At 47.1% G+C, this 27893-nt stretch overlaps 1 protein-coding gene across 1 annotated transcript; it reads right to left on the bottom strand.

The window, feature by feature from the left end:
• Positions 1 to 27610, bottom strand: LOC143925635 (perforin-1-like). Its single transcript, XM_077450100.1, has 4 exons — positions 27555 to 27610; positions 14046 to 14615; positions 2312 to 2678; positions 1 to 720 (listed from the first exon to the last, which is right to left on the bottom strand). Exons 1-4 carry the CDS (start codon positions 27608 to 27610, stop codon positions 1 to 3), a joined length of 1713 nt encoding a protein of 570 aa, XP_077306226.1.
• Between the last annotated feature and the right edge of the window lie 283 nt (positions 27611 to 27893).

A 27893-nucleotide genomic window follows, 5' to 3' on the forward strand; every position in this document is an offset into this window, starting at 1 on the left:
CTATGTGGTGGAAGCAGCATAGTCTCTACAGTGGGGCCCAGTCAGATGAGGGAGGCATTGTACGCTCACTTTAAAAGTCACTCTGCCATGGTCAAAGTAACAAATGTGGTCCTTCAATCCACTGCTGACTGGTTTTTGACATGCTCCAAGCAGGTCATCATCATGCTTATTATCCTCATCCCAAACCTCCACCTTCAAGCTAGACATCAAACTGAGTTCCAAAACGTCAAGGTCAAACTGTGAGTCCCATTTTGGATTATTATTGTTCCATACGGTGTGTGTCCGTAGAGAAACCATTCCAATACTTATTTTTACAAAGGCATCAGTTTTCGACATGTAGTCACCCCAAAGGTCAAAAGCATATCGTACAGTGACCACCACTTTAGCAAGTCCCCTTTTGGAGGGGCAACAATTTATATTTTTGCTTGTATTATCTGAACAAATGCAGTTGCACTCTCTACCCGGGCTCCGCTTTGAATCTGTTGGGCAAGAGCAGTTCTTACTCAGTGCCTTTTCCATGATATAGTCACTGATGGCTTTCCGTAGGCTCTCTCTGTGGGGTCCTATGATTCCAACCAGGTTGTGGATGGGCGCCAGAGAGTAGGTTACAATATCGGGGTTAGTCTTTAGGCTTTCCATCCAGTTATCAAAAGACGCTGTGCCTTTCCCATTTCTTAAGTCAAAAGAGAGCTGGTCAAATGTCATTTGTCCTCCTCTTACCTAGAGTGAAGGAGAAAAAAAAATCAGTAACATAAAGCAATATGCAGGACTAGGTTTATTAACCGCTTGCTGCCAAATCACGTACCTAATCCGTCTGTAGTCATACCGGGGTGATGCCTGTTGCTGCAGGCATTACCCCAGTACCGCATTTTAGAGTCAACAGTTGTCTCTCTTGTAATAGCAATCGGAGCAGCTAAATAGCTGCTTGATTGCTATTACAAGCAGCGGGACGTCTCCCCCCCTTCCTGTCACCTTCCGTGGCTCTCTCAGGCTCTCCTGTCCCACTAGGAGACCCAAACTACTAGCTGGTATGTCCACCAGCTAGTTGGAGACCCATACAAAGCCAGAATTGGCTTTGATCGGGTGTCCACTATAGTAAACTGAAAACAATGACATGACATCACTTCCAGTTTACCCGGATGTCAATGGTGTCATTTTTTGAAAATCAAAAGTATTAAAAAATGTTGATTTTGGTGTTTTGAATGCTTTCAAAGGGCAGATGAGGGATTTGGGGGTCTTATACCTATTACATGCCTATTGCTTTCACAAGGGTTGTTTACTTTCCTTGTGACAGAAACAGTGTAAAAATAAAATAATAACATACATTTATAAAAAAAAAATATTAACTTAAAGAACAATTTGGAAACAAAACAACATTTTCTGTCATGCACATCTCTACTCATTTTTAATAGAGCTGTACAAAGGCAATCTTGTTGGGTCCTCATTATAGATAGGGTTGTACAAAGGTAATCTGGTTGGCTACTCATTTATTTTAGCACTACACAAAGGCAATCTAGTTTGGACCTCAATCATGATAGCGTTGTACAGAGGCAATCTGGTTGGGTCCTCATTGTTTCCCCTCTACAAGCTGTGTGTTTTCATTGGTGGACTATTCTATTGTACACTTATGCTGCGTACACACGATCGGATTTTCCGACAACCAATGTTCGATGTGAGCATGTTTATGGAAATTTGAAAGCTGGATGAACAAAACCTGTTGTCCTAAATTCCAATCGTGTGTACACAATTCCGACACACAAAATTCCACGCATGTTCGGAATCAAGCAGAAGAGCCGCATTGGCTATTGAACTTAATTTTTCTTGGCTCGTCGTATGTGTTGTACGTCACCGCGTTCTTGGTGATTGGAATTTCCGACAACATTTGTGCGACCGTGTGTATGCAAGACAAGTTTGAGCCAACATCCATCGGAAATAAATCCATGGATTTCATTGTCGGAATCTCCGATCGTGTGTATGCAGCATTACGGTTCCCCCACTCTGGCTCTGTATACCTAGAACTAAACTAATAGGAAAGACAATAGACAGTAGGCAATATTCCTATTCCTCTAGTTGTTTATTCTCAATGTACTAAAGTAGACTAAGTTGGCACAATGCCTCTTTCATTCCCTGTGGGTTTGGATTACCTTGTGTGTCTATGATGCCTTATCTTGTTGGTGTGATACTAAGCCTAACCAGTTGATTAAGGCGCAACAAGATGTCATCTTTGGGGCAGGAAGTCAAAATACAGCCTTAATAATATGCATCATGAATAGACAAAGAAAACCTATACATACAGTATGTAACAACTTACCTCCCAATTCCTCTCATCGAAAGTCTGGTAGAAGCTCTCCCCCAGGTTGGATTTTTGGCTTAGTTCCTTGCAGGCACTAGCCCTTGCACTTGCTTCAGCTTTCCCACTGACAGCAACTGAAGCCTCAATGTTCAGACAATCCTTCAACTCATCCACAGACAAGCCATCCATGGAGACTTGACACGTTCTGATGGCATTGACCACTAGCACTTGGCCCCCTACATCTGCTTGGCTGATATAATGTGTTCCATAGATGTTAATTAGACTTCTATAGTCGGCTTGAGTGCTGGCATCATAAATTGGTGGTAGAGACTTCAAGGCCTGTTTCAGATTCTCGCTCAAAAAAAGAAGGTATGAAAGGCGGAAGCTGGCAAAGGGACAAATTTAAAATGAATAAAAACGTGAACTCATTGTTCTTACCATTATAATGTAGCATTCTGGCACTTTGTATGGGGAAAGCCTTTTGGATGCTAACCATATTATTTAATCAACATGGCCAAGGTTTGCTCCAATAGGTACTAGGAGAACCTATGGCCATCTAGGTAATGCATTGCTGATCTGTGTTATCTGTGTCTTCCTGTAGTTCCTTCTCTAACATTCTGAAGACTGAAATAGGAAAGGGAAGTGCTGTAATTCAGTGGTTCTCAACCTCAGTCCTCAAGTACCCCTAACAGGCCATGTTTGCAGGTTTTCCTTTATCTTGCACGGGTGCTTTCAATCAGAGTCAATGGCTTGGTATTTTGGACAGCTATTTTATCTAAGAGAAATTCCCAAAACATGGCTTGTTGGGGGTACTTGTGGACAGGAATGTACTGCCCATCAGGACTACTGGGAAATTCCTGGTGGGCCGATGGCTCAGTGGGACGGTTTCAGTGGCAGCAAAGGTAGAGCAGGTGGGGACTCCCAAACCCTGTCCACCAATAAGCTAATCTCCAGCTTTTACAGCTATTTTGCAAAAAAAACTTCTCCGGCCCCCCCTGTGTACAATAGGAGCTGGGGGACAGAAAGCAGACTATTTCATCACTTTCAGCTTTTGGTGGATTAATGTACAGCAGTGCACTACACCGTTGAAGGATGGCCTGTGCTATATCAGTACACTGAAGCCAGCTGGGAGCACTGCTGCAGATTAATCCGCCTAAAGACTAAACTGATGAACTAGTCCGCTTTCTGTCCCCTGGCCCCCACTAAATACAGGGGAGACCTGGAGAAGTTTTTTTTTCTAAACAGCTACACAGCGGGAGTTGGGAGATTAGCTGATTGGTGGACAGAATTTGGGAGTCTCCGTCTGCTCCACTCACTCCCCCCCCAGTTTCCTCCAGCCCTAGTTATCCAGCTCTGTGGTGCCCAGTAGTGATGGCCGAACGGTTCGCCCGGCGGTCGTTTCGCGGCGAATTTCCGACTTTCGCCGTCCGCGGGTTCGAACGCCTTTTTCCGTCGTTCGCCCCGGCGGACTTACGTGTTTAATGTATACAAGAACTTTAACCTTTCGTGACACGTTTATCATGTGTTACAGGACAACCAATTGAGACATGACAGCTCATGGACACTTGGACATTCCCCCTAACCTATAAATACACCCGATCCGGTGGCCATTTTACATTCTTTCTTCTGTCACTGTAGGGAAAGGATCCTGTGTGGAGTAGGGACAGAGAAAACGCTAGCTATTTGGTACACAAAAGTTCTTTTCAGGACTGGTATAGGTGTTAGGTCAGCAGCCTGAGTTTCTTTTGTCAGTTTAGATAAAGGGACAGAGCGCTGTATGCTGCTATTTTAGGGACAGCTCAGCCAGATTAGTCTTTCTTCATCATCATCATCATCATCATCATTAGCTGTTACTATCAGGTCCACAAAAGAGCTGTTCCAGCTAATCGTTCCAGCCTACTCTTTTTTGCCAATTTGTATAGGGACAGGCAGGAAGCAGTGTGTCAGGCAGTGAGGATAATTTTAAAGACTTGCTGTTACTATTAGTTCCACAAAGGTTCTTTTCAGGACTGGTATCAGTGGTACGGTAATAGGCTTGTACACGTATAATATTCTTTCTTCCAAATATAGAAAGAATATTATACTTGACTGCTGCCCTTCTGCTGCAGTCTGCTAATCATTCACAACTCACTTGTTCCACAAAGCTCTTTATCAGGACTGGTAACTTGGTCTGTCTAGGGTGCTACGGTACATAGGCTTGGGTGCGGTACAGTCTGCTGTTCTGTAAGGACCGCTATCGGTCCACAATACATAGGGTTGCCGTGCACTACTGCTGACCGCTGCCCTATACTGCAGCAGTCCTTCAGCGGTATAGGGACTGACGCACAGTCTGCTAAACACTAATACACAACCTGCTTGGTCCACAAAAGTTCTTATAAGGACTGGTAACTTGGTATAGGGTGCTACGGTACATAGGCCTGAGTGCAGTACAGTCTGCTGTTCTGTAAGGACCGCTATCGGTCCACAATACATAGGGTTGCCGTGCACTACTGCTGACCGCTGCCCTATACTGCAGCAGTCCTTCATTGGTATAGGGACTGACGTACAGTCTGCTAATCACTAACACACAACCTGCTTGGTCCACAAAAGTTCTTATAAGGACTGGTAACTTGGTATAGGGTGCTACGGTACATAGGCCTGAGTGCAGTACAGTCTGCTGTTCTGTAAGGACCGCTATCGGTCCACAATACATAGGGTTGCCGTGCACTACTGCTGACCGCTGCCCTATACTGCAGCAGTCCTTCATTGGTATAGGGACTGACGTACAGTCTGCTAATCACTAACACACAACCTGCTTGGTCCACAAAAGTTCTTATAAGGACTGGTAACTTGGTATAGGGTGCTACGGTACATAGGCCTGAGTGCGTTACAGTCTGCTGTTCTGTAAGGACCGCTATCGGTCCACAATACATAGGGTTGCCGTGCACTACTGCTGACCGCTGCCCTATACTGCAGCAGTCCTTCAGCGGTATAGGGACTGACGCACAGTCTGCTAAACACTAACACACAACCTGCTTGGTCCACAAAAGTTTTTATAAGGACTGGTAACTTGGTATAGGGTGCTACGGTACATAGGCCTGAGTGCAGTACAGTCTGCTGTTCTGTAAGGACCGCTATCGGTCCACAATACATAGGGTTGCCGTGCACTACTGCTGACCGCTGCCCTATACTGCAGCAGTCCTTCATTGGTATAGGGACTGACGTACAGTCTGCTAATCACTAACACACAACCTGCTTGGTCCACAAAAGTTCTTATAAGGACTGGTAACTTGGTATAGGGTGCTACGGTACATAGGCCTGAGTGCGTTACAGTCTGCTGTTCTGTAAGGACCGCTATCGGTCCACAATACATAGGGTTGCCGTGCACTACTGCTGACCGCTGCCCTATACTGCAGCAGTCCTTCATTGGTATAGGGACTGACGTACAGTCTGCTAATCACTAACACACAACCTGCTTGTTCCACAAAAGTTCTTATAAGGACTGGTAACTTGGTATAGGGTGCTACGGTACATAGGCTTGAGTGCGGTACAGTCTGCTGTTCTGTAAGGACCGCTATCGGTCCACAATAGATAGGGTTGACGTGCACCACTGCTGACCGCTGCCCTATACTGCAGCAGTCCTTCAGCGGTATAGGGACTGACGTACAGTCTGCTAAACACTAATACACAACCTGCTTGGTCCACAAAAGTTCTTATAAGGACTGGTAACTTGGTATAGGGTGCTACGGTACATAGGCTTGAGTGCGGTACAGTCTGCTGTTCTGTAAGGACCGCTATCGGTCCACAATAGATAGGGTTGACGTGCACCACTGCTGACCGCTGCCCTATACTGCAGCAGTCCTTCAGCGGTATAGGGACTGACGTACAGTCTGCTAAACACTAATACACAACCTGCTTGGTCCACAAAAGTTCTTATAAGGACTGGTAACTTGGTATAGGGTGCTACGGTACATAGGCTTGAGTGCGGTACAGTCTGCTGTTCTGTAAGGACCGCTATCGGTCCACAATAGATAGGGTTGACGTGCACCACTGCTGACCGCTGCCCTATACTGCAGCAGTCCTTCAGCGGTATAGGGACTGACGTACAGTCTGCTAAACACTAATACACAACCTGCTTGGTCCACAAAAGTTCTTATAAGGACTGGTAACTTGGTATAGGGTGCTACGGTACATAGGCTTGAGTGCGGTACAGTCTGCTGTTCTGTAAGGACCGCTATCGGTCCACAATAGATAGGGTTGACGTGCACCACTGCTGACCGCTCACCTATACTGCAGCAGTCCTTCAGCGGTATAGGGACTGACGTACAGTCTGCTAATCACTAACACACAACCTGCTTGTTCCACAAAAGTTCTTATAAGGACTGGTAACTTGGTATAGGGTGCTACGGTACATAGGCTTGAGTGCGGTACAGTCTGCTGTTCTGTAAGGACCGCTATCGGTCCACAATAGATAGGGTTGACGTGCACCACTGCTGACCGCTGCCCTATACTGCAGCAGTCCTTCAGCGGTATAGGGACTGACGTACAGTCTGCTAAACACTAATACACAACCTGCTTGGTCCACAAAAGTTCTTATAAGGACTGGTAACTTGGTATAGGGTGCTACGGTACATAGGCTTGAGTGCGGTACAGTCTGCTGTTCTGTAAGGACCGCTATCGGTCCACAATAGATAGGGTTGACGTGCACCACTGCTGACCGCTGCCCTATACTGCAGCAGTCCTTCAGCGGTATAGGGACTGACGTACAGTCTGCTAAACACTAATACACAACCTGCTTGGTCCACAAAAGTTCTTATAAGGACTGGTAACTTGGTATAGGGTGCTACGGTACATAGGCTTGAGTGCGGTACAGTCTGCTGTTCTGTAAGGACCGCTATCGGTCCACAATAGATAGGGTTGACGTGCACCACTGCTGACCGCTGCCCTATACTGCAGCAGTCCTTCAGCGGTATAGGGACTGACGTACAGTCTGCTAAACACTAATACACAACCTGCTTGGTCCACAAAAGTTCTTATAAGGACTGGTAACTTGGTATAGGGTGCTACGGTACATAGGCTTGAGTGCGGTACAGTCTGCTGTTCTGTAAGGACCGCTATCGGTCCACAATAGATAGGGTTGACGTGCACCACTGCTGACCGCTCACCTATACTGCAGCAGTCCTTCAGCGGTATAGGGACTAAGAGTTTTGTCACAGGGTCATTTAAAAAATGACATGCAGAGGAAGAGGCAGGCCCTTCCGCAGGGGTGGTAGGGGTAGGGCAGGAGCAACAGGCTTGAGCCAAAGTGGGAAGTTGCAGAAGGTGCGTTCAATTACTTTAAAGGATGCACCAGACTTGGTTGAGTGGCTCGCTCAGCCTTACTCTTCTGCACCCTCCTCATCCTCTCGATCTGCACCCTCTTCTTCACTCTCTGCTATGTGCACCCCCAAAGACACTACCACCAACAACACGACCACCACCACCACCACCACATACCTTCCGCTTGAGTCACTGGAATTATTTTCCGATCCATATCAAGAGGACATTTCTGATGCGCAGCCACTCTTGGTATTGGATCAGGAAGAGGAGGTAGCAACAAGCGCTACTCAGCAGTCTGACGCCAGTACCCAGATCAGCCCAAGGAGGAGGTTGGTCCCCGGTGTTGCTGCCTACTCTACTTATAGCGGTGGGGAAGGTGACGTTGATGATGACGTGTCTAGTGATGTCACGTGGGTGCCCACAAGAGAGGAAGAGGAGGGGAGTTCAGAGGGAGATATGGACCAGCAGATAGGGAGGAGAAGCAGCAATGACTTACATTGCACAGCAGGGACAAAGCAGACTGCAAATGTATCAGGAGCGAGTCATCGACCATGTACGGTCACATCTGGCGCTCCCAGGACACCGGCACATGGCTCCGCAGTGTGGGCTTTTTTTAACGTGTCCGCTGCTGACAATAGCGTTGCCATCTGCAATCTTTGCAGTCAACGCGTTAGTCGCGGTAAGCCCAATACTCACCTAGGGACGACCGCCTTAAGAAGGCACATGAGCAGCCATCACCGAGCCCAGTGGGAGCAACGGAACACACAAAGCCACACTGCAGGCTCTCACCGTCCAGCCTCGTCTTCTACTTCTCCTTCTCCTCTCTCCTCACAATTGTCCTCCACTCCACCTTCCATCACGCCAAGCTCACATTTTTCTGCAAAAAGGCAGGCTTCCGTGGGCCTAATGTTTGAGCGTAAAAAAATGATGACGCCGGATAACCCTCTTGCCCAACGGTTGGCGGCTGGCTTGTCAGAACTCATAGCCCGCCAACTACTGCCATATAAACTGGTGGACTCGGAGGCCTTTCGCAAATTTGTGGCCATTGGAACACCACAATGGAAGGTCCCAGGAAGGAAGTATTTCTCAGAGAAGGGCATCCCAGAGCTATATGGCCATGTTCAGCGGCAAGTGAATGTATCTCTGGCACACAGTGTCGGTGCCAAGATACATCTGACCACAGACACGTGGTCTAGCAAACACGGGCAGGGAAGGTATATCAGTTTTACTGCCCACTGGGTGAACCTTCTGACGGCCGTCAAGCATGTAACCCGTGGCACCCGTGTAGATTTGGTTTTACCGCCACGGATTGCATGCAGGCCTGACTCTTCTTCTCCTCCTCCTACTCCATCCTCCTCCCTCTCCTCCTCAGCTGCCTCCTCCTTTTCCGCTGCTAGCGTCTCTTCCACTGCACCGCCCAAGCTCCCCAGAACCTATTCCACATGCCAGGTGAGACGTTGCCATGCCGTGCTGCGTCTGTTGTGCCTGGAAGCAAAGAGCCACACTGGCCCGGCACTCCTTTCAGCTTTGCGTTCACAGGCAGATGAGTGGCTAACACCGCTCAATTTGACAGTTGGTAAAGTGGTGTGTGACAACGGTGCCAATCTGCTTAGCGCATTGAAACAGGGCAAAATCACGCACGTGCCGTGCATGGCACACGTCTTAAACTTGGTCGTGCAGCGATTCCTTGTCAAATACCCTGGGGTCCAGGACATCTTGCGGCAGGCAAGGAAAATCTCGGCCCATTTCAGAAGATCTTACACGGCCATGGCTCGCCTTGCTGACATTCAGCGGCGACACCATCTGCCGGTCAGACGTCTTATTTGCGATTGCCCGACGCGATGGAACTCAACCTTCTATATGCTTGATAGGCTGCTCCAGCAGAAACGTGCAGTTAACGTCTACCTGTATGAACTCTGCGAAAGAAACGGTTCTGGGGAGCTGGGTTTTTTTTCACCGCGCCAGTGGCTGCTCATGCGCGACACATGCAGACTTCTGCGGCCATTTGAGGAGATCACCAAACTGGTCAGTCGCAGCCATGGCGCCATCAGTGACATGGTACCTTATGCCTTCTTTCTGGAGCGTGCATTGCGTCGTGTCATTGATCAGGCTGTGGAGGAGCAGGAGCGGGAAGATGAGGAAGTCGCAATGCTGGATGAATTCCCAGGGGGGGCTACTCTATCTGAGACAAGTCAACAACAGGAGTCTGATGAGGAGTCAGAGGAGGATGGTGCCGGGGCGGATGAGCAGGAGCAAGAAGAGCATGCTTTAAACCTTTCTGGGATCCCTGTTGTGCGAGGATGGGGAGAGGAGAATGAAGAGGACGACATTATCCTGGATGATGAGCAGGAGCCAGGCCACCACACCGCTTCCACTTTAGTGCAAATGGGGGCCTTCATGCTCCAGTGTTTTAATAGGGACCCCCGTATAAAAAGCATGAGGGTCAAGGACCAGTACTGGGTGGCAACGTACTTAGACCCCCGGTACAAACACAAAATGGCGGAAATGTTACCGCCGTCGCAGAGGGCTGTCAGAATGCAGCACTTCCAGGCCTTGCTTCGAGAAATGCTGCATTCTGCTTTTGCGTGCGCTGGCAGAGGAGCAATTCCCACTCCCAGAGAAGGATTTGCGGGTACCAATCCAACAGCGCCTGCAAGAAGAGGCCGGTTTGAAGATGTGTTGGTGACTTCGGATATGAGGTCATTCTTTCAGCCGACCCATCGACAGGTGTCATCCGGATCCAGCATCAGGGAACGCCTAGACCGTCAGGTGTCCGACTACATTGGGTTAACGGCCGATGTGGACGCTCTGAGGAGTGATGAACCCCTAGACTACTGGGTGGGCAGGCTTGACCTCTGGCCAGAGCTTGCCCAATTTGCAATCGAACTGTTGGCTTGCCCCTCATCCAGTGTCCTGTCCGAAAGGACGTTCAGCGCAGCAGGGGGGATTGTGACCGATAAGCGTACTCGCCTAGCTCACCACAGTGTTAACTACCTCACATTTCTAAAAATGAATGAGGCATGGATCTCGGAGGAATTCAACACATGTGATCAGTAGACCATGTATATGTCTATAAACAATTTTTGGAATCAAGCACACAGACCTTCTTAATTCATTTGGCTCACTTCCCTGACCCAAAAAAGCACACCGTACTATATGCCCCTACCCTCCTCTTTGAAGAGGTTGAGCGGTGTCATATTTCTACTGGGGCTGCTTATTATGAGGGGTTCCCACCATCCCTGTGCTGTGCTGACTTCCTCCTGGGTGTTCTTATTATGAGGGGCTCCCACCATCCCTGTGCTGTGCTGACTTCCTCCTGGGGGTTCTTATTATGAGGGGATCACACCATCCCTGTGCTGTGCTGACTTCCTCCTGGGGCTGCTTACGGTGCTGCTGTCAGCGCTGTATGTCACGGAGCTGCTGTCAGCGCTGTATGTCACGGAGCTGCTGTCAGCGCTGTATGTCACGGAGCTGCTGTCAGCGCTGTATGTCACGGAGCTGCTGTCAGCGCTGTATGTCACGGAGCTGCTGTCAGCGCTGTATGTCACGGAGCTGCTGTCAGCGCTGTATGTCACGGAGCTGCTGTCAGCGCTGTATGTCACGGAGCTGCTGTCAGCGCTGTATGTCACGGAGCTGCTGTCAGCGCTGTATGTCACGGTGCTGCTGTCAGCGCTGTATGTCACGGAGCTGCTGTCAGCGCTGTATGTCACGGAGCTGCTGTCAGTGCTGTATGTCACGGAGCTGCTGTCAGCGCTGTATGTCACGGAGCTGCTGTCAGCGCTGTATGTCACGGAGCTGCTGTCAGCGCTGTATGTCACGGTGCTGCTGTCAGCGCTGTATGTCACGGAGCTGCTGTCAGCGCTGTATGTCACGGAGCTGCTGTCAGCGCTGTATGTCACGGAGCTGCTGTCAGCGCTGTATGTCACGGAGCTGCTGTCAGCGCTGTATGTCACGGAGCTGCTGTCAGCGCTGTATGTCACGGTGCTGATGTCAGTGCTCTGTATTACGGTGCTGCTGTCAGTGCTCTGTATCTCCTGCACCCTCTTGTTTGCCTACCCTGGTCCCTGACCTTCCCTCTCCTCCATTGCCTTCATTAGCTCCATAGTCCTGAATTGTCAGAACAATTTCCCAAATAAAAAAAAAATGCTTGTAGTTATCGATCCCAAATTCACCTCATACATGTATTATGCTATTGTCCAGGTGGTGGGACTACGTGCTACCCCCTAATAATTACCCCGTGGCCGCAAATTCGACCTAAAGGTTTGCGAAATTCGCCTCCCATTGAAGTCAATGGAGCCCGCGGCGAACGGTCGTTTTCGCGAACGTTTGTGTCCGTTCGCGTTTCGCGTTCGCGAAACGTCCCGTCGGAAGTTCGTCCATCACTAGTGCCCAGGAGGAAGGGAGAGGACCAGTGTTCCAGCAGTGCTCCTGAGAAACCCTCTGCAGGACAAGCACTGCAACCAGGACCTAGGTAGAAGAAGCTGTGCAGATCAGGTACCTGGGGGGATTAACATTGATGGGCACTTATGAGGCTGCGCCGATGGGCACCGATGTGGCTTCGCTGATGGGCACTGATCAGGCTGCATTAATGGGCACTGGTGAGGCTGCACTGATAGGCACTGATCAAGCTGCATTAATGGGCACTGGTGTGGCTGTGCTGATGGGCACTGATCAGGCTGCATTAATGGGCACTAGTGTGGCTGCCCTGATGGGCCCTGATCAGGCTGCATTATTGGGCACTGGTGTGGCTGCGCTGATGGTCACTGATCAAGCTGTGTTAATGGTCACTGATTAAGCTGCATTAATGGGCACTGGTGTGGCTGCGCTGATGGTCACTGATCAAGCTGTGTTAATGGTCACTGATCAAGCTGCATTAATGGGCACTGGTGTGGTTTTGCTGATGGGCACTGATCAGGCTGCATTAATGGCACTGGTGTGGCTGCCCTGATGGGCATAGATCAGGCTGCATTAATGGGCACTGGTGTCGCTGCAATAATGGGCACTGGTGTGGCTGCATTAATGGGCACTGGTGTGGCTGAATTAATGGGCACTGGTGTGGCTGCGCTGATGGGCACTGATCAGACTGCATTAATGGGCACTGGTGTGGCTGCGCTGATGGGCACTGATCAGGCTGCATTAATGGCCACTGGTGAAGCTGCATTAATGGGCACTGGTGTGGCTGCACTAATGGGCACTGGTGTGGCTGCCCTGATGGGCACTGCTGAGGCTGCATTAACGGGCACTGCTGAGGCTGCATTAATGGGCACTGGTGTGGCTGCGCTGATGGGCACTGATCAAGCTGCATTAATGGGCACTGATCAGGCTGCATTAAGTGGTACTGGTGTGGCTGCCCTGATGGGCATTGATCAGGCTGCATTAATGGGCACTGGTGTGGCTGCCCCGATGGGCATTGATCAGGCTGCATTAATGGGCACTGGTGAGGCTGCAATAATGGGCACTGGTGTGGCTGAATTAATGGGCACTGGTGTGGCTGCGCTGATGGGCACTGATCAGACTGCATTAATGGGCACTGGTGTGGCTGCGCTGATGGGCTCTGATCAGGTTTCATTAATAGGCAGGCACTGGTGTGGCTGTGCTAATCGGCACTGATCAGGCTGCATTAATGGGCACTGGTGAAGCTGCATTAATGGGCACTGGTGTGGCTGCACTAATGGGCACTGGTGTGGCTGCGCTGATAGACACTGATCAGGCTGCATTAATGGGCACTGGTGTGGCTGTGCTGATGGGCACTAATCAGGCTGCATTAATGGGCACTGGTGTGGCTGCACTGATGGGCACTGATCAGGCTGCATTAATGGGCACTGGTGTGGCTATGCCCAATAGTGGACTGTTTTTACTTATGTTTTTTGCGCAATTGCGTATAGTTTATATACTGTTTTTGTGCGTGTTTGCAAAATTAAATTGGGCTGGTCTGGATGAAGTCCAGGGCCAAATTTTTTGTCCCAGTCCAGTCCTGCTTGTGGACTGAGGTTGAGAACCACTGCTGTAAACCAACTAAGCTTTACTATCATGCACAATACAGAGGTACCTGACTGAGAGAGGAGACAACAGTGTTCAGCTTATTAATGTGCTGTTGCACCTATAAAATCCAAAAATTGGTTTTCTGTTTTTTCTCTTTTTCCTATAATTTCACCTGGTGAATGGTGATCCAGTCAGTAACACATTTTATGTCTTAGGATGGTTCCACTATGGAGAAGCAAAAGAGCCCCCCTTGGACTGCGGCATTGTCAAGCTACGGGGAGCTATTGACAGATGAACTACCCCCCCACCCCCCACAGAATCTGTAAATATAAGTATTAGATCATTTCAAGCACAGGGAACTAATTTTTCTTTATTTTGTTAGGCCATCTAAGCTTTCACTCTTAAGAAATCATGAACATTTTTAACTTTACAGGTTTTATAAGGATGCAATTTGTTATATTAGATGACGTACCTATAATAAACACAACTCAGATGATGCTTGATGAAGGTATAACGGTCTGTGCTGGTTTTACTCCTACCAAACTGTGCCACTTGGGACTGAGATCCAGCCATTATTAGCTTGGAATCTACCCCGTGGAAGTGGAGCTCCAGGCCAGCTTCCCAGTCATTCTTCACCTCAGATGCAGCGACCTCAGCCAGCGATGTAAAAGATTGGGAGATATCACTGCTGATCGTTCTGGAACAGTATGACTGGGGCCTCCAGTCCACCATCACAAGGGGAAGCTTTTGCCAAGGCTTGGTGACATAGGGGTTGTAACAGACAATGCAAGAGTCATCCCTTGTAGACAACTTCTGGAGATCTAGTAGTTGAGCCCTTGTTTGCTTCATGGTAACAATGTCAAAGCCTTGACCAAGAACATGGTAACCGGGGACAAAATGGACTTTATTGCATTCTGGTTTCCTGGCAATCCGGCAAGTGTAGGAGAGCTGGGGGTTATTTTGGCAAGAGGTATAAGTGGCAAAGCTTAGAAGAATCAAGATGAGGAGCAACATATTCAGACAGTTGGGTGGAATATAAACCCTAGGGAAAGCAGTAAAAAACAAGATCAGTGTTAGAATCTGTATTGATATGCTCTATATCAGTGGTCTCCAAACTGCGGCAACATTGGGAAATTTGCTTGCCTTTATACTTGGGGCACTGTTTCATCCACTGACGCCAACAATTGGGCATGTTTCCTCCTATTGACACCAACAATTGGGCAATGACACCAGTGAAGGGCACAATTCCACCCAATGACACCAACAATGGTGCACAGTATCTCTCAATAACACCAACAAGGGAACATAACTCCTCCCAATGACACCAAGCATGGGGCACTATTCCTCCCACTGACACCAACGATCGAGCAATATTCCTCCATCAACAGTTAGGCAAAATATCTCTCAATGGCACCAACAATGAGGCAAAATTCCTCCCAATGACACCAGGGAGGGGGCACTATTCTTCCCACTGACACAAATGATACACTGCAGTATGTCCGACGCCTGGACACTCTTCAAGTAAACTTTTTTTTAGCTGGGGGGGGGGGGGGGACAGTGCCCATGTGCCCGTGTGCCCCTTATGGATGGGCCGCTACTGCTGTAAAAGTGTCTGGAAGATATTGAAGGTATTGGAAGGAGGCAGCCAACTATCCAAGGATATTATTGAGCACAGGCTGGTGTGAGAGATCCTTGAAATTGTGTGCTACTGCCTTCCCTCTGGTGCTAGGGTCAGTTTTGTTCAAAGGGGGCATTGTGTCTTGTGTCCTGAAGAGCTCAGTCCATTGATTAAATGCGTGTACAAGGACTCTGTTCAGAACCTTAAAGGGGTTGTAAACCCTCGCCGTGTTTCACCTTAATGCATTCTATGCATTAAGATGAAAAAACCTCCTGTGCTTCAGCAGCGCCCCCGAGCCCCCTTATACCTGAGCCCTGTAATTCCCATGACAGGATTGAGCACACCAGCTCTGGCCGGTGTCTCGTGTCCTGATTGGATAGATTGACAGCAGCGTAACCATTGGCTCCCACCGCCGTCAATCAAACCCAATGATGCAGGCGGCGGGGGCGCAGCCAAGTCCTGTTGTCTACGTCTATGGACGCAGCAGCAGGACACGGGAGCAGCACCCACACAGGTTTCCCTTTGGAGAACGTGTCTTCGGCAGGACATTCGAGAAGAGGAGGAGTCAAGAGCGCTATGGAGGGTCCCCAGAAGAGGAGGACCGGGAGCCACTCTGTGCAAAACCAACTGCACAAACGTTTTCTCATATTATTGCTGCCGCTAAATCTATTGCTATAGAGTCAGTTCTAATTAATTGTTCCTGAAAAGCTTGGTCTAATATTTGCTGCAAGCAAGGACCCTTGCTCACCTTACTTAGATGAAGTTTAGTGTCCACAAGCTCACTGCTAAAAGTTACTGAAGTATCCCACAGTTACCCTGAACCTATCCAAGTTCCAGCTCTGCAATAACACGTCAGAAAAACATATCCTAGACTGTTTTTTTTTTTTGTGCTGAAGGAGTGATTATGTGCTTGGTTGAGGGGCAATTACTGGGAAAAGAACTTTGGGCAGCTATTCAGCATCCCCCGCAGGGGTGAGCACTACATATGTAAGAACAAAACATATAATAAACTAAGGAAATAAAGCAAATAAACATATAAAATGACGTCCAAGTAGAGGGTATGATATTAATTAATATCATACCTTCTACTTGGGCATCACTTTATAGGTGTATTTGCTTTATTTTCTTCGTCTATAGAATTTCTGTACAATAGTGTATCAAACTTTAAAAAAAATAACATAATACCAGCCTTTCTCAACCTTTTTTACCCCAGAGGAACCCCTGAAAAATGTGCAGGTCTCACGGAAACCATGTATGCTAAGGCCAATTCATTTGAGGTCAGTGGGACAAATTCCCCTTCCACTGGTGGCCAGTTGGAAGAATGTCCCTTACATTGGTGGCCAGTAGAAAGAATGCCCCTTGCATTGGTGGTTGGTTGGTAGAATGTCCCTTACCTTGGAGGTTGGTGGGACAAATGCCCCTTACATTGGTGGTCAGTTGGTAGAATGCGCTCTTTACAGTGGTGGTCAGAATTACCTCCTTGCAGACAGCTAAAAAGATAACTAGTGTCCTGCAGCTGGCTCTACCAAGTGGCTTTGGCCTCTAAACTATGTAGGCACTAGGGATGAGCCGAACACCCCCCTGTTCGGTTCGCACCAGAACCTGCGAACAGACCTAAACTTCGTGTGAACTTTAGAACCCTATTAAAGTCTATGGGACTCGAACGTTCACAATCTAAAGTGCTCATTTTAAAGGGTAATATGCAGGTTACTGTCCTAAAAAGTGTTTGGGGACCTGGGTCCTGCCCCAGGGGACATGGATCAATGCAAAAAAAAGTTTTAAAAACGGCCGTTTTTTCAGGAGCAGTGATTTTAATAATGATTAAAGTGAAACAATAAAAGTGTAATATTCCTTTAAATTTCGTAGCTGGGGGGTATCTATAGTATGCCTGTGAAGGGGCGCATGTTTCTGGTGCTTAGAACTGTCCCTGCACAAAGTGTCATTTGTGCAGGAAAAAAAGTCTTTTAAAATCACTTGCGGCTAAATTGTCGGGTCTCCGTAATACAGAGAACACTCAATGAGTGTTCTCTGTATTAGCCGACAATTCATTCATTCATTGATTAAAAAAAAAAAAAAAGCGTGGGGGTTCCCCTAAATTCAATTACCAGGCCCTTCAGGTCTGACATGGATATTAAGGGGAACCCCGTGTCAAATTAAAAAAAAAAATTGACGTGGGGGTCCCCCCAAATATCCATACCAGACCCTTCAGGTCTGATATGGATATTAAGGGGAACCCCGCATCAAATTTTTTTAAAAAAATTGACGTGGGGGTCCCCCTAAAAATCCATATCAGACCCTTTATCCGAGCACGCAACCTGGCAGGCCGCAGGAAAAGAGGGGGGGACGAGAGAGCGGCCCCCCTCCCTCCTGAACCGTACCAGGCCACATACCCTCAACATTGGGAGGATGCTTTGGGGGTCTGTGACCCTTCAAAGCACCTTGTCCCCATGTTGATAAGGACAAGGGCCTCATCCTCACAACCCTGGCCGTTGGTTGTGAGGGTCTGCGGGCGGGGGCTTATCAGAATCTGGAAGCCCCCTTTAACAAGGGGACCCCCAGATCCCGGCCCCCCCCTGTTTGAAATGGTAAGGGGGTACAAAAGTACCCCTACCATTTCACAAAGAAAGTGTCAAAATGGTTAAATAAGACAAACACACTTTTGAAAAATTCCTTTATTAAAAATGAAAAAAATAAAAAAAGGATTCCAGCTGTGCAAATCCACTCTTGCTATCCAGCGACGGATCTCCGGGGTCCAGCGATGGATGATCATATCCAGCGACGGGGGATCTCTCAGTCCAGTGCTGTCCATACATCCTTCTTCTGTCTCCACTCCGGAGGCACTGCAGAGATCCCAGCGCTGACGTTTCTTATATTAGGAGGGCAGGGCCACCCGTCACCTGACCCCGCCCCTCTGATGCTGGAGAGGGAAGCCAGGGGTTCCCCAGTGACGTGTGGGTGACCCCGCCCCCTCTGATCGGTTTCCGTTACATCAGAGGGGGCGGGGTCACCCACACGTCACTGGGGAACCCCTGGCTCCCTTCACCAGCGTCAGAGGGGGCGGGGTCAGGTGACGGGTGGCCCCGCCCTCCTAATATAAGAAACGTCAGCGCTGGGCTCTCTGCAGTGTCTCCGGAGTGGAGACAGAAGAAGGATGTATGGACAGCACTGGACTGAGAGATCCCCCGTCGCTGGATATGATCATCCATCGCTGGACCCCGGAGATCCGTCGCTGGATAGCAAGAGTGGATTAGCACCGCTGGAATCTTTTTTTATTTTTTTCATTTTTAATAAAGGAATTTTTCAAAAGTGTGTTTGTCTTATTTAACCATTTTGACACTTTCTTTGTGAAATGGTAGGGGTACTTTTGTACCCCCTTACCATTTCAAACAGGGGGGGGCCGGGATCTGGGGGTCCCCTTGTTAAAGGGGGCTTCCAGATTCTGATAAGCCCCCCGCCCGCAGACCCTCACAACCAACGGCCAGGGTTGTGAGGATGAGGCCCTTGTCCTTATCAACATGGGGACAAGGTGCTTTGAGGGGTCACAGACCCCCAAAGCATCCTCCCAATGTTGAGGGTATGTGGCCTGGTACGGTTCAGGAGGGAGGGGGGGCCGCTCTCTCGTCCCCCCCTCTTTTCCTGTGGCCTGCCAGGTTGCGTGCTCGGATAAAGGGTCTGATATGGATTTTTAGGGGGACCCCCACGTCAATTTTTTTAAAAAATTTGATGCGGGGTTCCCCTTAATATCCATATCAGACCTGAAGGGTCTGGTATGGATATTTGGGGGGACCCCCACGTCAATTTTTTTTTTTAATTTGACACGGGGTTCCCCTTAATATCCATGTCAGACCTGAAGGGCCTGGTAATTGAATTTAGGGGAACCCCCACGCTTTTTTTTTTTTTTTTTTTTTAATCAATGAATGAATGAATTGTCGGCTAATACAGAGAACACTCATTGAGTGTTCTCTGTATTACGGAGACCCGACAATTTAGCCGCAAGTGATTTTAAAAGACTTTTTTTCCTGCACAAATGACACTTTGTGCAGGGACAGTTCTAAGCACCAGAAACATGCGCCCCTTCACAGGCATACTATAGATACCCCCCAGCTATGAAATTTAAAGGAATATTACACTTTTATTGTTTCACTTTAATCATTATTAAAATCCCTGCTCCTGAAAAAACGTCCGTTTTTAAAACTTTTTTTTGCATTGATCCATGTCCCCTGGGGCAGGACCCGGGTCCCCAAACACTTTTTAGGACAGTAACCTGCATATTACCCTTTAAAATTAGCACTTTAGATTTCTCCCATAGACTTGTATAGGGTGTTCCGGCTTTTCGAATTTGCTGCGAACAGCCCAAATTGTTCACTGTTCGCTGAACAGGCGAACAGGCAATGTTCGAGTAGAACATGAGTTCGACTCGAACTCGAAGCTCATCCCTAGTAGGCACCATCAGATGGTGGTCAAACAGCTCAAGGAACCCCTTAGCAACCTCTGGAGGAAACTCAGGGCCCTGGTTGAAAATGGCTGGATTACAGCATTTATGCTCACATAGTACAGACATGTTTCATCTACAGCAACCATATTATAGTCTATATGTGCTTCTTGGCTCATCTTGGTGATAAAGTTTACTCACATGCAGGGGCGTTGCTAGGTCTGCAAAATATCTGGGACTAGAGCCCATAGCAGTGGTCACCAACCTTTTTGCAGGCCCGTGGGGGGGGGGGGGGTCACACCAGTGGTAAGCAAGTGGTTCCACTCACCATAATGCAGAATCAGTGGAAGCCCTGGGCGGGTCACTTTCCACATCAAGAGACTCGGGGCTATAGCCCCAATAGCCACCCCCTAGCGACGCCTCTGCTCACATGCAATTAACACTCTAAAACCAATATAAAGGCATATAGCCACTGAATTACAAGTTATAGAATCCATTATAACAAAGCAATAACCTACTAGAACATAAAACTGGTCTCTATTGGGAGAATTTGCCATAGAGTCCTACCTGTGGAAAAACTTCTCTGGTGCAACGAGGAGATAAAACCAAAATCGGAGCAAAAAGAGGTAGTTGATAAAGTCCGTTTAAGCATTTCCATCTGGCAAAACATCCCTCTGCTTTGTTATCACATTTTAACAAAACAGTTTATTTGGTGTGTGGAAGAATTTATAACCTGTTGTGAAGCTATTAACGGAGGTGTTAACATTGAAAGTGTGTATTATTCTTGTTGAATGGCTTGGCACAGTCCCAATGCTTTCCTATGAGCTTATCTTTTAACTAACTGCAGTCCAGAAATATTTGGCGAATATTCATCTATACGTACCTTCCAACTTTCTGAGATGATAGAGGGCCGCCTCTTAATACAAATTACTGTATGTAATCAAAGGATTTACCCCGAGTTACCCGGACCTTCAACAATTATTAAGCCAAAAATAGATGCTTAACCCCTTGACCACTGGGCACTTAAACCCTCTTCCTAACCAGACCAATTTTCAGCTTTCGGTGCTCTCACACTTTGAATGACAATTACCCAGTCATGCAACACTGTACCCATATGAAATTTTTGTCCTTACTTTAACACAAATAGAGCTTTGTTTTGGTGGTATTTAATCACTGCTGGTTTTTTTTTTTTTTTTTTTGCGCTATAAATCAAAAAAGACAGTAAATTCGGTAAAAAAAAACAAAAACAAAATTCTGTTAAAATTTATTGCAGAGTATTGGCAGAGTATTGCAGATTATAGCAGAGTATTGCAGAGTATGGGCAGAGTACTGCAGAGTATGGGCAGAGTAATGCAGAGTATTGGCAGAGTATTGCAGATTATTGCATAGTATTGCAGAGTATGGGCAGAGTACTGCAGAGTATGGGCAGAGTAATGCAGAGTATTGGCAGAGTATTGCAGATTATTGCATAGTATTGCAGAGTATGGGCAGAGTACTGCAAAGTATTGGCAGAGTACTGCAAAGTATTGGCAGAGTAATGCATAATATTGCAGAGTATGGGCACTGAGCAGCGCTGTGGGCACTACAGATCCAGCCCACAGCGCTGCTGCAAACAATCTCTCTCCTCTCCGCTCACACTGTACAGATCAGTACAGTGAGGGGAGGGAGGAACCTGCGTCATGACATGACGCTGGTTTGTTTACAAGTGATCGATCCGTCATTTGATGGATTGATCACGTGGTAAATAGCCGCTACCAGCGGGCATTTACCGTGATCCATGGGGTGCGCAAGAGCAAGGTTCTGGGAGGACGTCCATGGCCGCTCTCCCAGAATAAGCCGACTGCGCTGTAGCCGCCTTTCGGCTATGGCCCGGTCGGCAAGTGGTTAAACCAATAAGGACTTTTTTTCAACATTTCTTTACATTTTGTACAGGACACAAAGGATGGCTCCTGGATGGGAGGTATGTGACTCCTTTATTTAGGTCGTGGCCCCTTTAAATTAAAGGGGACAACAAGAAGCAATTTGGAGTACTTAAGTGATTCTAAAGGTTAAAATAAAAAAGATAAAAAAAATGTATACTCACCTGCTCTGTGTAATGGTTTAGCACAGAGCAGCCCCGATCCTCTTCTTTTTGTGTCCCTGACTGGCGATCCTGGCTCTTCCCCAATAGCAAGCCTCTTCTGCCAATAGCAAGCCTCTTGCCATGGAGGCACTTGAGCAGACCAATGGCTCCGGCTGCTGTTGAGCCAATGAGGAGAAAGAGACATAGGATAGCTGCTGTTCTCATGAATATCGCTATATCAAGATGAGGCTTGTAGGGGGGGGGGGGGGGGAATTACATTCCGAAGGTTTTTTACCTTCTGCCTTTAGAACCACTTTGGGAATTCTCAGCTGATGAGGGGTTCCAGGATGATCTGATAACAAGGGGGCAAACTGATTTTCACTGAAGTCCTGATAATGTTTTCAGGTTTAGGACGCTCAGAGAGATCTTAGATGGGAAAGAGCCTCCATCCCTGACTACGGTTACTTGGACCTGAAACGGTTAAACTAAATGCGAGAGGAGGCTGAAAAGAAGAAGCAGCCACCAGCTGTCTATAACACCTAGCTACTGAGATGCTGGTGGGCTCTTGTGACTTTTCTGAACCCCTAAAGCAGGCAGGGACCTTAAACCCTGTTGTGGGACAAGCATTATCTGGCGGTGAACCAACGTTTTGTTTTTGCATACCAAAGTGATGGAGTGAAAAGAATCTGTTTTTGTTTGCCTTTTTGGAAAATAAAGACTGTTTGTTTTACCCATACATAGCTGGGTGGTGATTCGGACCCCCAAATATCACACTTCATATTGGCTTTTTAAAGTAACAAATGAAATAATTTAGAGGTGTGATGTAAGGTTTAGTATAATATAATATTCTTGGTTGTAAAATAGTACATTTTTGTAGCAGTCAATGCATCAGACCAAAAATAGGGACAACTGCGAAAGATATAGGCACAAAAGGACCCACCACATCTGAGTTTCTTCAAATAGTTATTACCAAAGGCTAAAACATTTCAAGGGTTAAAACGTAAATCGGTTTAAAACCCAAAAACAACCATTTATTATATTGCTTACCTGTTTTCACCTGGTGTGGTGATCTGGCCAGTACATCTATTGTTTTTCAACAGAACAATCTGTCTTAGCCCTTGTACACACGGTCGGAGATTCCGACAACCAAATCCGACGGATTCTGTCTGTCGGATTTGGTCCGATGGATCTTGTCCGAAACTGTTGCATACACACGGTCGGACGAAGTTGTCGGAAAATCCGATCGTTCAGAACGTGATGACGTTATTTCGTTACGACAGGACTACGTTCAGGCTAGTAGCCAATAGCTTTGGTCTAGGAATTTGATCTGAGCATGCGTGGCACTTTGTCCGATCGGAATTCTCTACACATGATCGGAGTATGTCCGACCGGCCCAGTTTGTCGGAAAATATTTCCAGCAAGTTGGAAAATTTGGTCCGACGGATATTCCGACAGAAACAGTCCGATGCAGACCACACACAGTCGTATTTTCCGACAAAACGGTCCAATAGGACACATTCCGACGGATTCTCCAACCGTGTGTACAAGGGCTTACAGATGTATAGGTTACAGGGAGGAGACACGCCATTTACCACTGACAAGGGTTAGAGGTAAAGGGTGCTTTTAATAAACAGTTTTATTTATTTATGTAAAACCTTTATTCCAAAAGAAAAAGTAACTGTTTGCTGCAACTGCTTATAAAGTGGGAGCTGGAGTTTGGCTTCAATTTGTTAGTGTATCTAAATCTTCTAATACATTTAACACTTGCTTCCCCCAAGACTGACAATGCTGCTGTCCAAAGCTGCGCCCCTGTGCTTCTTCATCCAGAAGGGGGTGCTCTAATACAGGAAGTGTGATGCTGGCTAGGACACCACGTGAAAACAGAGAGGAAAACACCTTAAAAAAAAAAAACAACTGCAGTCATCACATCTAATGGTCTCTGTCATAGGGAAGTGGCAGTGTAAATCTGACAAGCTGACTGCTGGCTGTCAGATGGATGCGATCCAGTCATGTTTCCCGGCACAATGACCCCCATCGGTGCACCCGGTAGGGATGAGCTGAGCACCAGAACATACCGAACAGGCAAAAAAATTGGAAGAACACACGAACACCGTTAAAGTATGTGGGACACGAACATGAAAAATCAAAAGTGCTAATTTTAAAGGCTTATATGCAAGTTATTGATATAAAAAGTGTTTGGGGACCCGGGTCCTGCCCCAGGGCACATGTATCAATTACATTTGTTTTTTTTTAAACGTCTGTTTTTTTTGGGAGCAGTGATATATTTTTAATGCTTAAAGTGAAACAATAAAAATGTAATATTCCTTTAAATATCGTACCTGGGGGGTGTCTATAGTATGCCTGTAAATTGACACATTTTTCTCGTGCTTAGAACAGTCCCTGCACAAAATGACATTTCTAAAGGAAAAAAAGTCATTTAAAACGGATCGCGGCTATAATGAATTGTCGGGTCATAGCAATATAGATAAAACTCATTGAAAAAAACGGCATTGGGTCCCCCCATCCCAGTCCATTACCAGGCCTAAAATCTATCCCAGGCCCTTCAGGTCTGATATGGAAATTAAGGGGAACCCTGCACCAAATTTTTTAAAAAATGGCGTAGGGGTCCCCCCAAAATCCATACCAGACCCTTATCCGAGCACGCAATTAAAGTGCCCCCGTCCCCACGAGCTCACACGCAGAAGAAAACGCATACGTAAGTCGCGCCAGCATATGTAAGTGACGTTCAAACCACACATGTGAGGTATCACCGTAAACATTAGAGCGAGAGCAATAATTTGAGCCCAAGACTTCCTCTGTAACTCTAAACATTTAACCTGAAACAGATTTTAAAGCATCGCCTAAGGAGATTTTTCAGTCCTGAAATTTGGAGCCATTGCACTAGCCTGTGCAATTTTAAAGACATGTGAGGTATCAAGTTACTTGGCGTAACATCATCTGTCACGTTATACAAAAAAATTGGGCTAATTTTTTTTTTTATGTTTTTTTTTGTTTTGTTTTTTTAATGCATGAAAATGTTTTTTTCCCCAAAAAATCATGTTTGAAAAATTACTGCGCAAATACCATTGGACATAAAAAGATGCAACAACCGCCATTTTATTCCCTAGGGCAGTGATGGCGAACCTTGGCACCCCAGATGTTTTGGAACTGCATTTCCCATGATGCTCAACTACACTGCAGAGTGCATGGGCATCATGGGAAATGTAGTTCCAAAACATCTGGGGTGCCAAGGTTCGCCATTACTGCTCTAGGGTGTCAGCAAAAAAAAAAAAAAAAAAAAAAAAATATATATATATATATATATATATATATATATATATATATATATTGTGACAGGCCTAGCCAGGACAGAGGCTGTTGGAGGGGACAGAATGCGAGCCTCTTGCCTTGCGATTATGGGCCCTCGCATTTGGGGGAACGGTGCTCTTTGTGAGCTGTATGCCAGGGGACCCCTGAGGTGGTGTTACTGGGATTCAGATCCATGACCCCCCCCCCCAAGACACACAGACTCTGGATATGTATTTGCCATCTTAGCAATAGACTGAATCACACTGTTGGGACACAAACTGTTAGATGCTAATGTCATCAACTCCAGCCACCTGTCTGTTGTGTAAATGAGTCTAGTCTGGCTTGTAAGAATATTCCACACATTGTTGTTTGTGCTAATTAACCCTGTGTTTATGTTTATGGTAATGTGTATTGAATAGTCAATCAGTGAGCTAGGAGACAAAGTCTTACCCTGAAAAGTCCTATCTCTCAGACAACTAGTCTGTGTCAATGATTAGATAATTAGCTCATGCTAATTAGGTTAGGTTTTAGTATTCTACTGTATTATAAATTTTGTGTAATTTTGATCGGTTCCGTCATATATATATATATATATATATATATATACATAAAATGTTTGGGGGTTCTGAGTAATTTTCTAGCAAAAAAATGATGATTTTTACATGTAGGAGAGGAGTGCTAGAATTTGTGCGGTACGGAAGTGGTTAAATTGTATCGATACTTAGATGTGTTATCAGTCACCTTCTATTGTTAGAAGATTGCTGTCACAAACAACAAGTCATGTTGACCTAACAAGAGTAAAAGCAATAACTTCACATCTCGTACTCCCATTATATCTCACCTTTTCCAGGAAGTCTTTTCTTTACTTTTTCAAATAAATGGTCTTTGTGTCAACAAATGTGGAACATAAGAACGCAGGACAGGGACAAATCCATTTATTTAGATTGCACCTGTTCACAATGGTGCGCTCTGTCATTTGCAGCCAGAAGTACAGGAGCTTCTTTTTTGAGCAGATTTGTGCATATTTAGCCCTATAGTAATCAATGAGTGAGCCTGAATGCGTGCAACGCAATCGTTCATGCACGCTTTACATGCTTTTACTCAAGAAGATTGTTCTGTGTCACTTTATGACTCATAAGCAAGAGAAAGAAAGAGAGAAGAAGCTCTCATAGCGTAAAACCATCTTAAGATTCTTTATTATTAACCACTTGCTTACTGGGCACTTAAACCCCCCTCCTGCCCAGACCAATTTTCAGCTTTCAGCGCTGATGCATTTTGAATGACAATTGCGCGGGCATACAACACTGTACCCAAATAAAATTTTTATAATTTTTTCCCCCACAAATAGAGCTTTCTTTTGGTGGTATTTAATTACAGCTGGGAGTTTTATTTTTTGCTAAACAAACAAAAAAATATGCAAAAAAAAAATCATGTTTAATAGTTTGTTATAAAATTTTGCAAACAGGTAATTTTTCTCCTTCATTGAAGTGCGCTGATGAGGTGGCACTGATAGGCTGCACTGGTGGGCACTGATAGGCTGCATTGGTGGGCACTGATAGGCTGCACTGGTGGGCACTGATAGGCTGCACTGGTGGGCACTGATGGGCGGCACTGGTGGGCACTGATAGGCTGCACTGGTGGGCACTGATAGGCATAGTTAAGGCGGCACTAATAGGCACAGATAAGGCGGCACCGATGGGCACAGATAAGGCGGCACTGATGGGCAAAGATGGGCACAGATAAGATGGCACGGATGGGTGGCACGGATGGGTGGCACAGATGGGTGGCACTAAGGGGCACTGATAGGTACCACTGATAGATGGGACTGATGGGCACTGATAGGTGGCACTGATAGGTGGCTCTGATAGGTGGCACTGCTGGGCACTGATGGGCGGCACTGATGGGCACTGATGGGCACTGGTAGATGACACTGATGGGCACGGATATGTGGCACTGGGGTGCAGCACCTTTGTTGAGGCAGATTGTGGGCACTGCTGGGTGGCACTGTGGGCACTGCTGGGTGGCACTGCTGGGTGGCACTGTGGGCACTGCTGGGTGTCACTATGGGCACTGCTGGGTGGCACTGACGGGGGGCACTTATTTTTATTGAGGTGGGCACTGGCAGGGGGCAGGTGGGCACTGGCAGGGCTGGCCGTGATCGGGACTGATGTCCCGATCACGGCCGCCGGTGATCGGCTTTTTTTTTCTCCTCGCGCTGTCAGCGCGAGGAGGAATAATAGCCGATTACCGGCTCCGTTATTTCACATGATCAGCTGTCATTGGCTGACAGCTGATCACGTGGTAAGGGGTCGGGATCGATCCCTTGCTCCGATCCGTGATCAGGCGAGTCTCACAGACTTGCTGATCACAGAGCCCGCCGCGCGCGCCCCTCAGGGGGTGCGCAGGCCGCTCGTGCATGGGACGACGTCAATAGACGTAGTCCCGGCAAAGGAGGTCCGCGCTGTAGCCGTCATTCGGCTATAGCGCGGGTCTCAAGTGGTTAAAAACAATCATTACACTCGTATTTTTCATGTGTCTCCACCGACACAAGTATACAAACTTCAGCAAAAAGCTGTTCTCCGCTTCCAGCTGAACATTCCCAGCCGTGAGCGCCATCACAGCGCACGTAGTGATGACTCGTGCAAACCCCGCCCTACACGTTTTGTCACCAGATGTCTTCCAAGGGTGATAGGACCCTATGGGGGCTATTTACTAAAGGAAAATCCCCTTTGTACTGCAGGCGCACTTGGAAGTAAAGTCGCTGTAGATCCGAGGGGAACATGCAAGGAAAATTTTAAAAAACAGCATTTTAGCTTGCACATGATTGGATGATAAAATCAGCAGAGCTTCCACTAATTTCAGATCTACCCTTTAGATTTAGAGCGACTGCACTTCTAAG

Source organism: Lithobates pipiens, unplaced genomic scaffold (genome assembly GCF_037356315.1).
Source record: "Lithobates pipiens isolate NorthernLeopardFrog02 unplaced genomic scaffold, aLitPip1_a1.2 Scaffold_22, whole genome shotgun sequence".
NCBI lineage: Eukaryota > Metazoa > Chordata > Amphibia > Anura > Ranidae > Lithobates > Lithobates pipiens.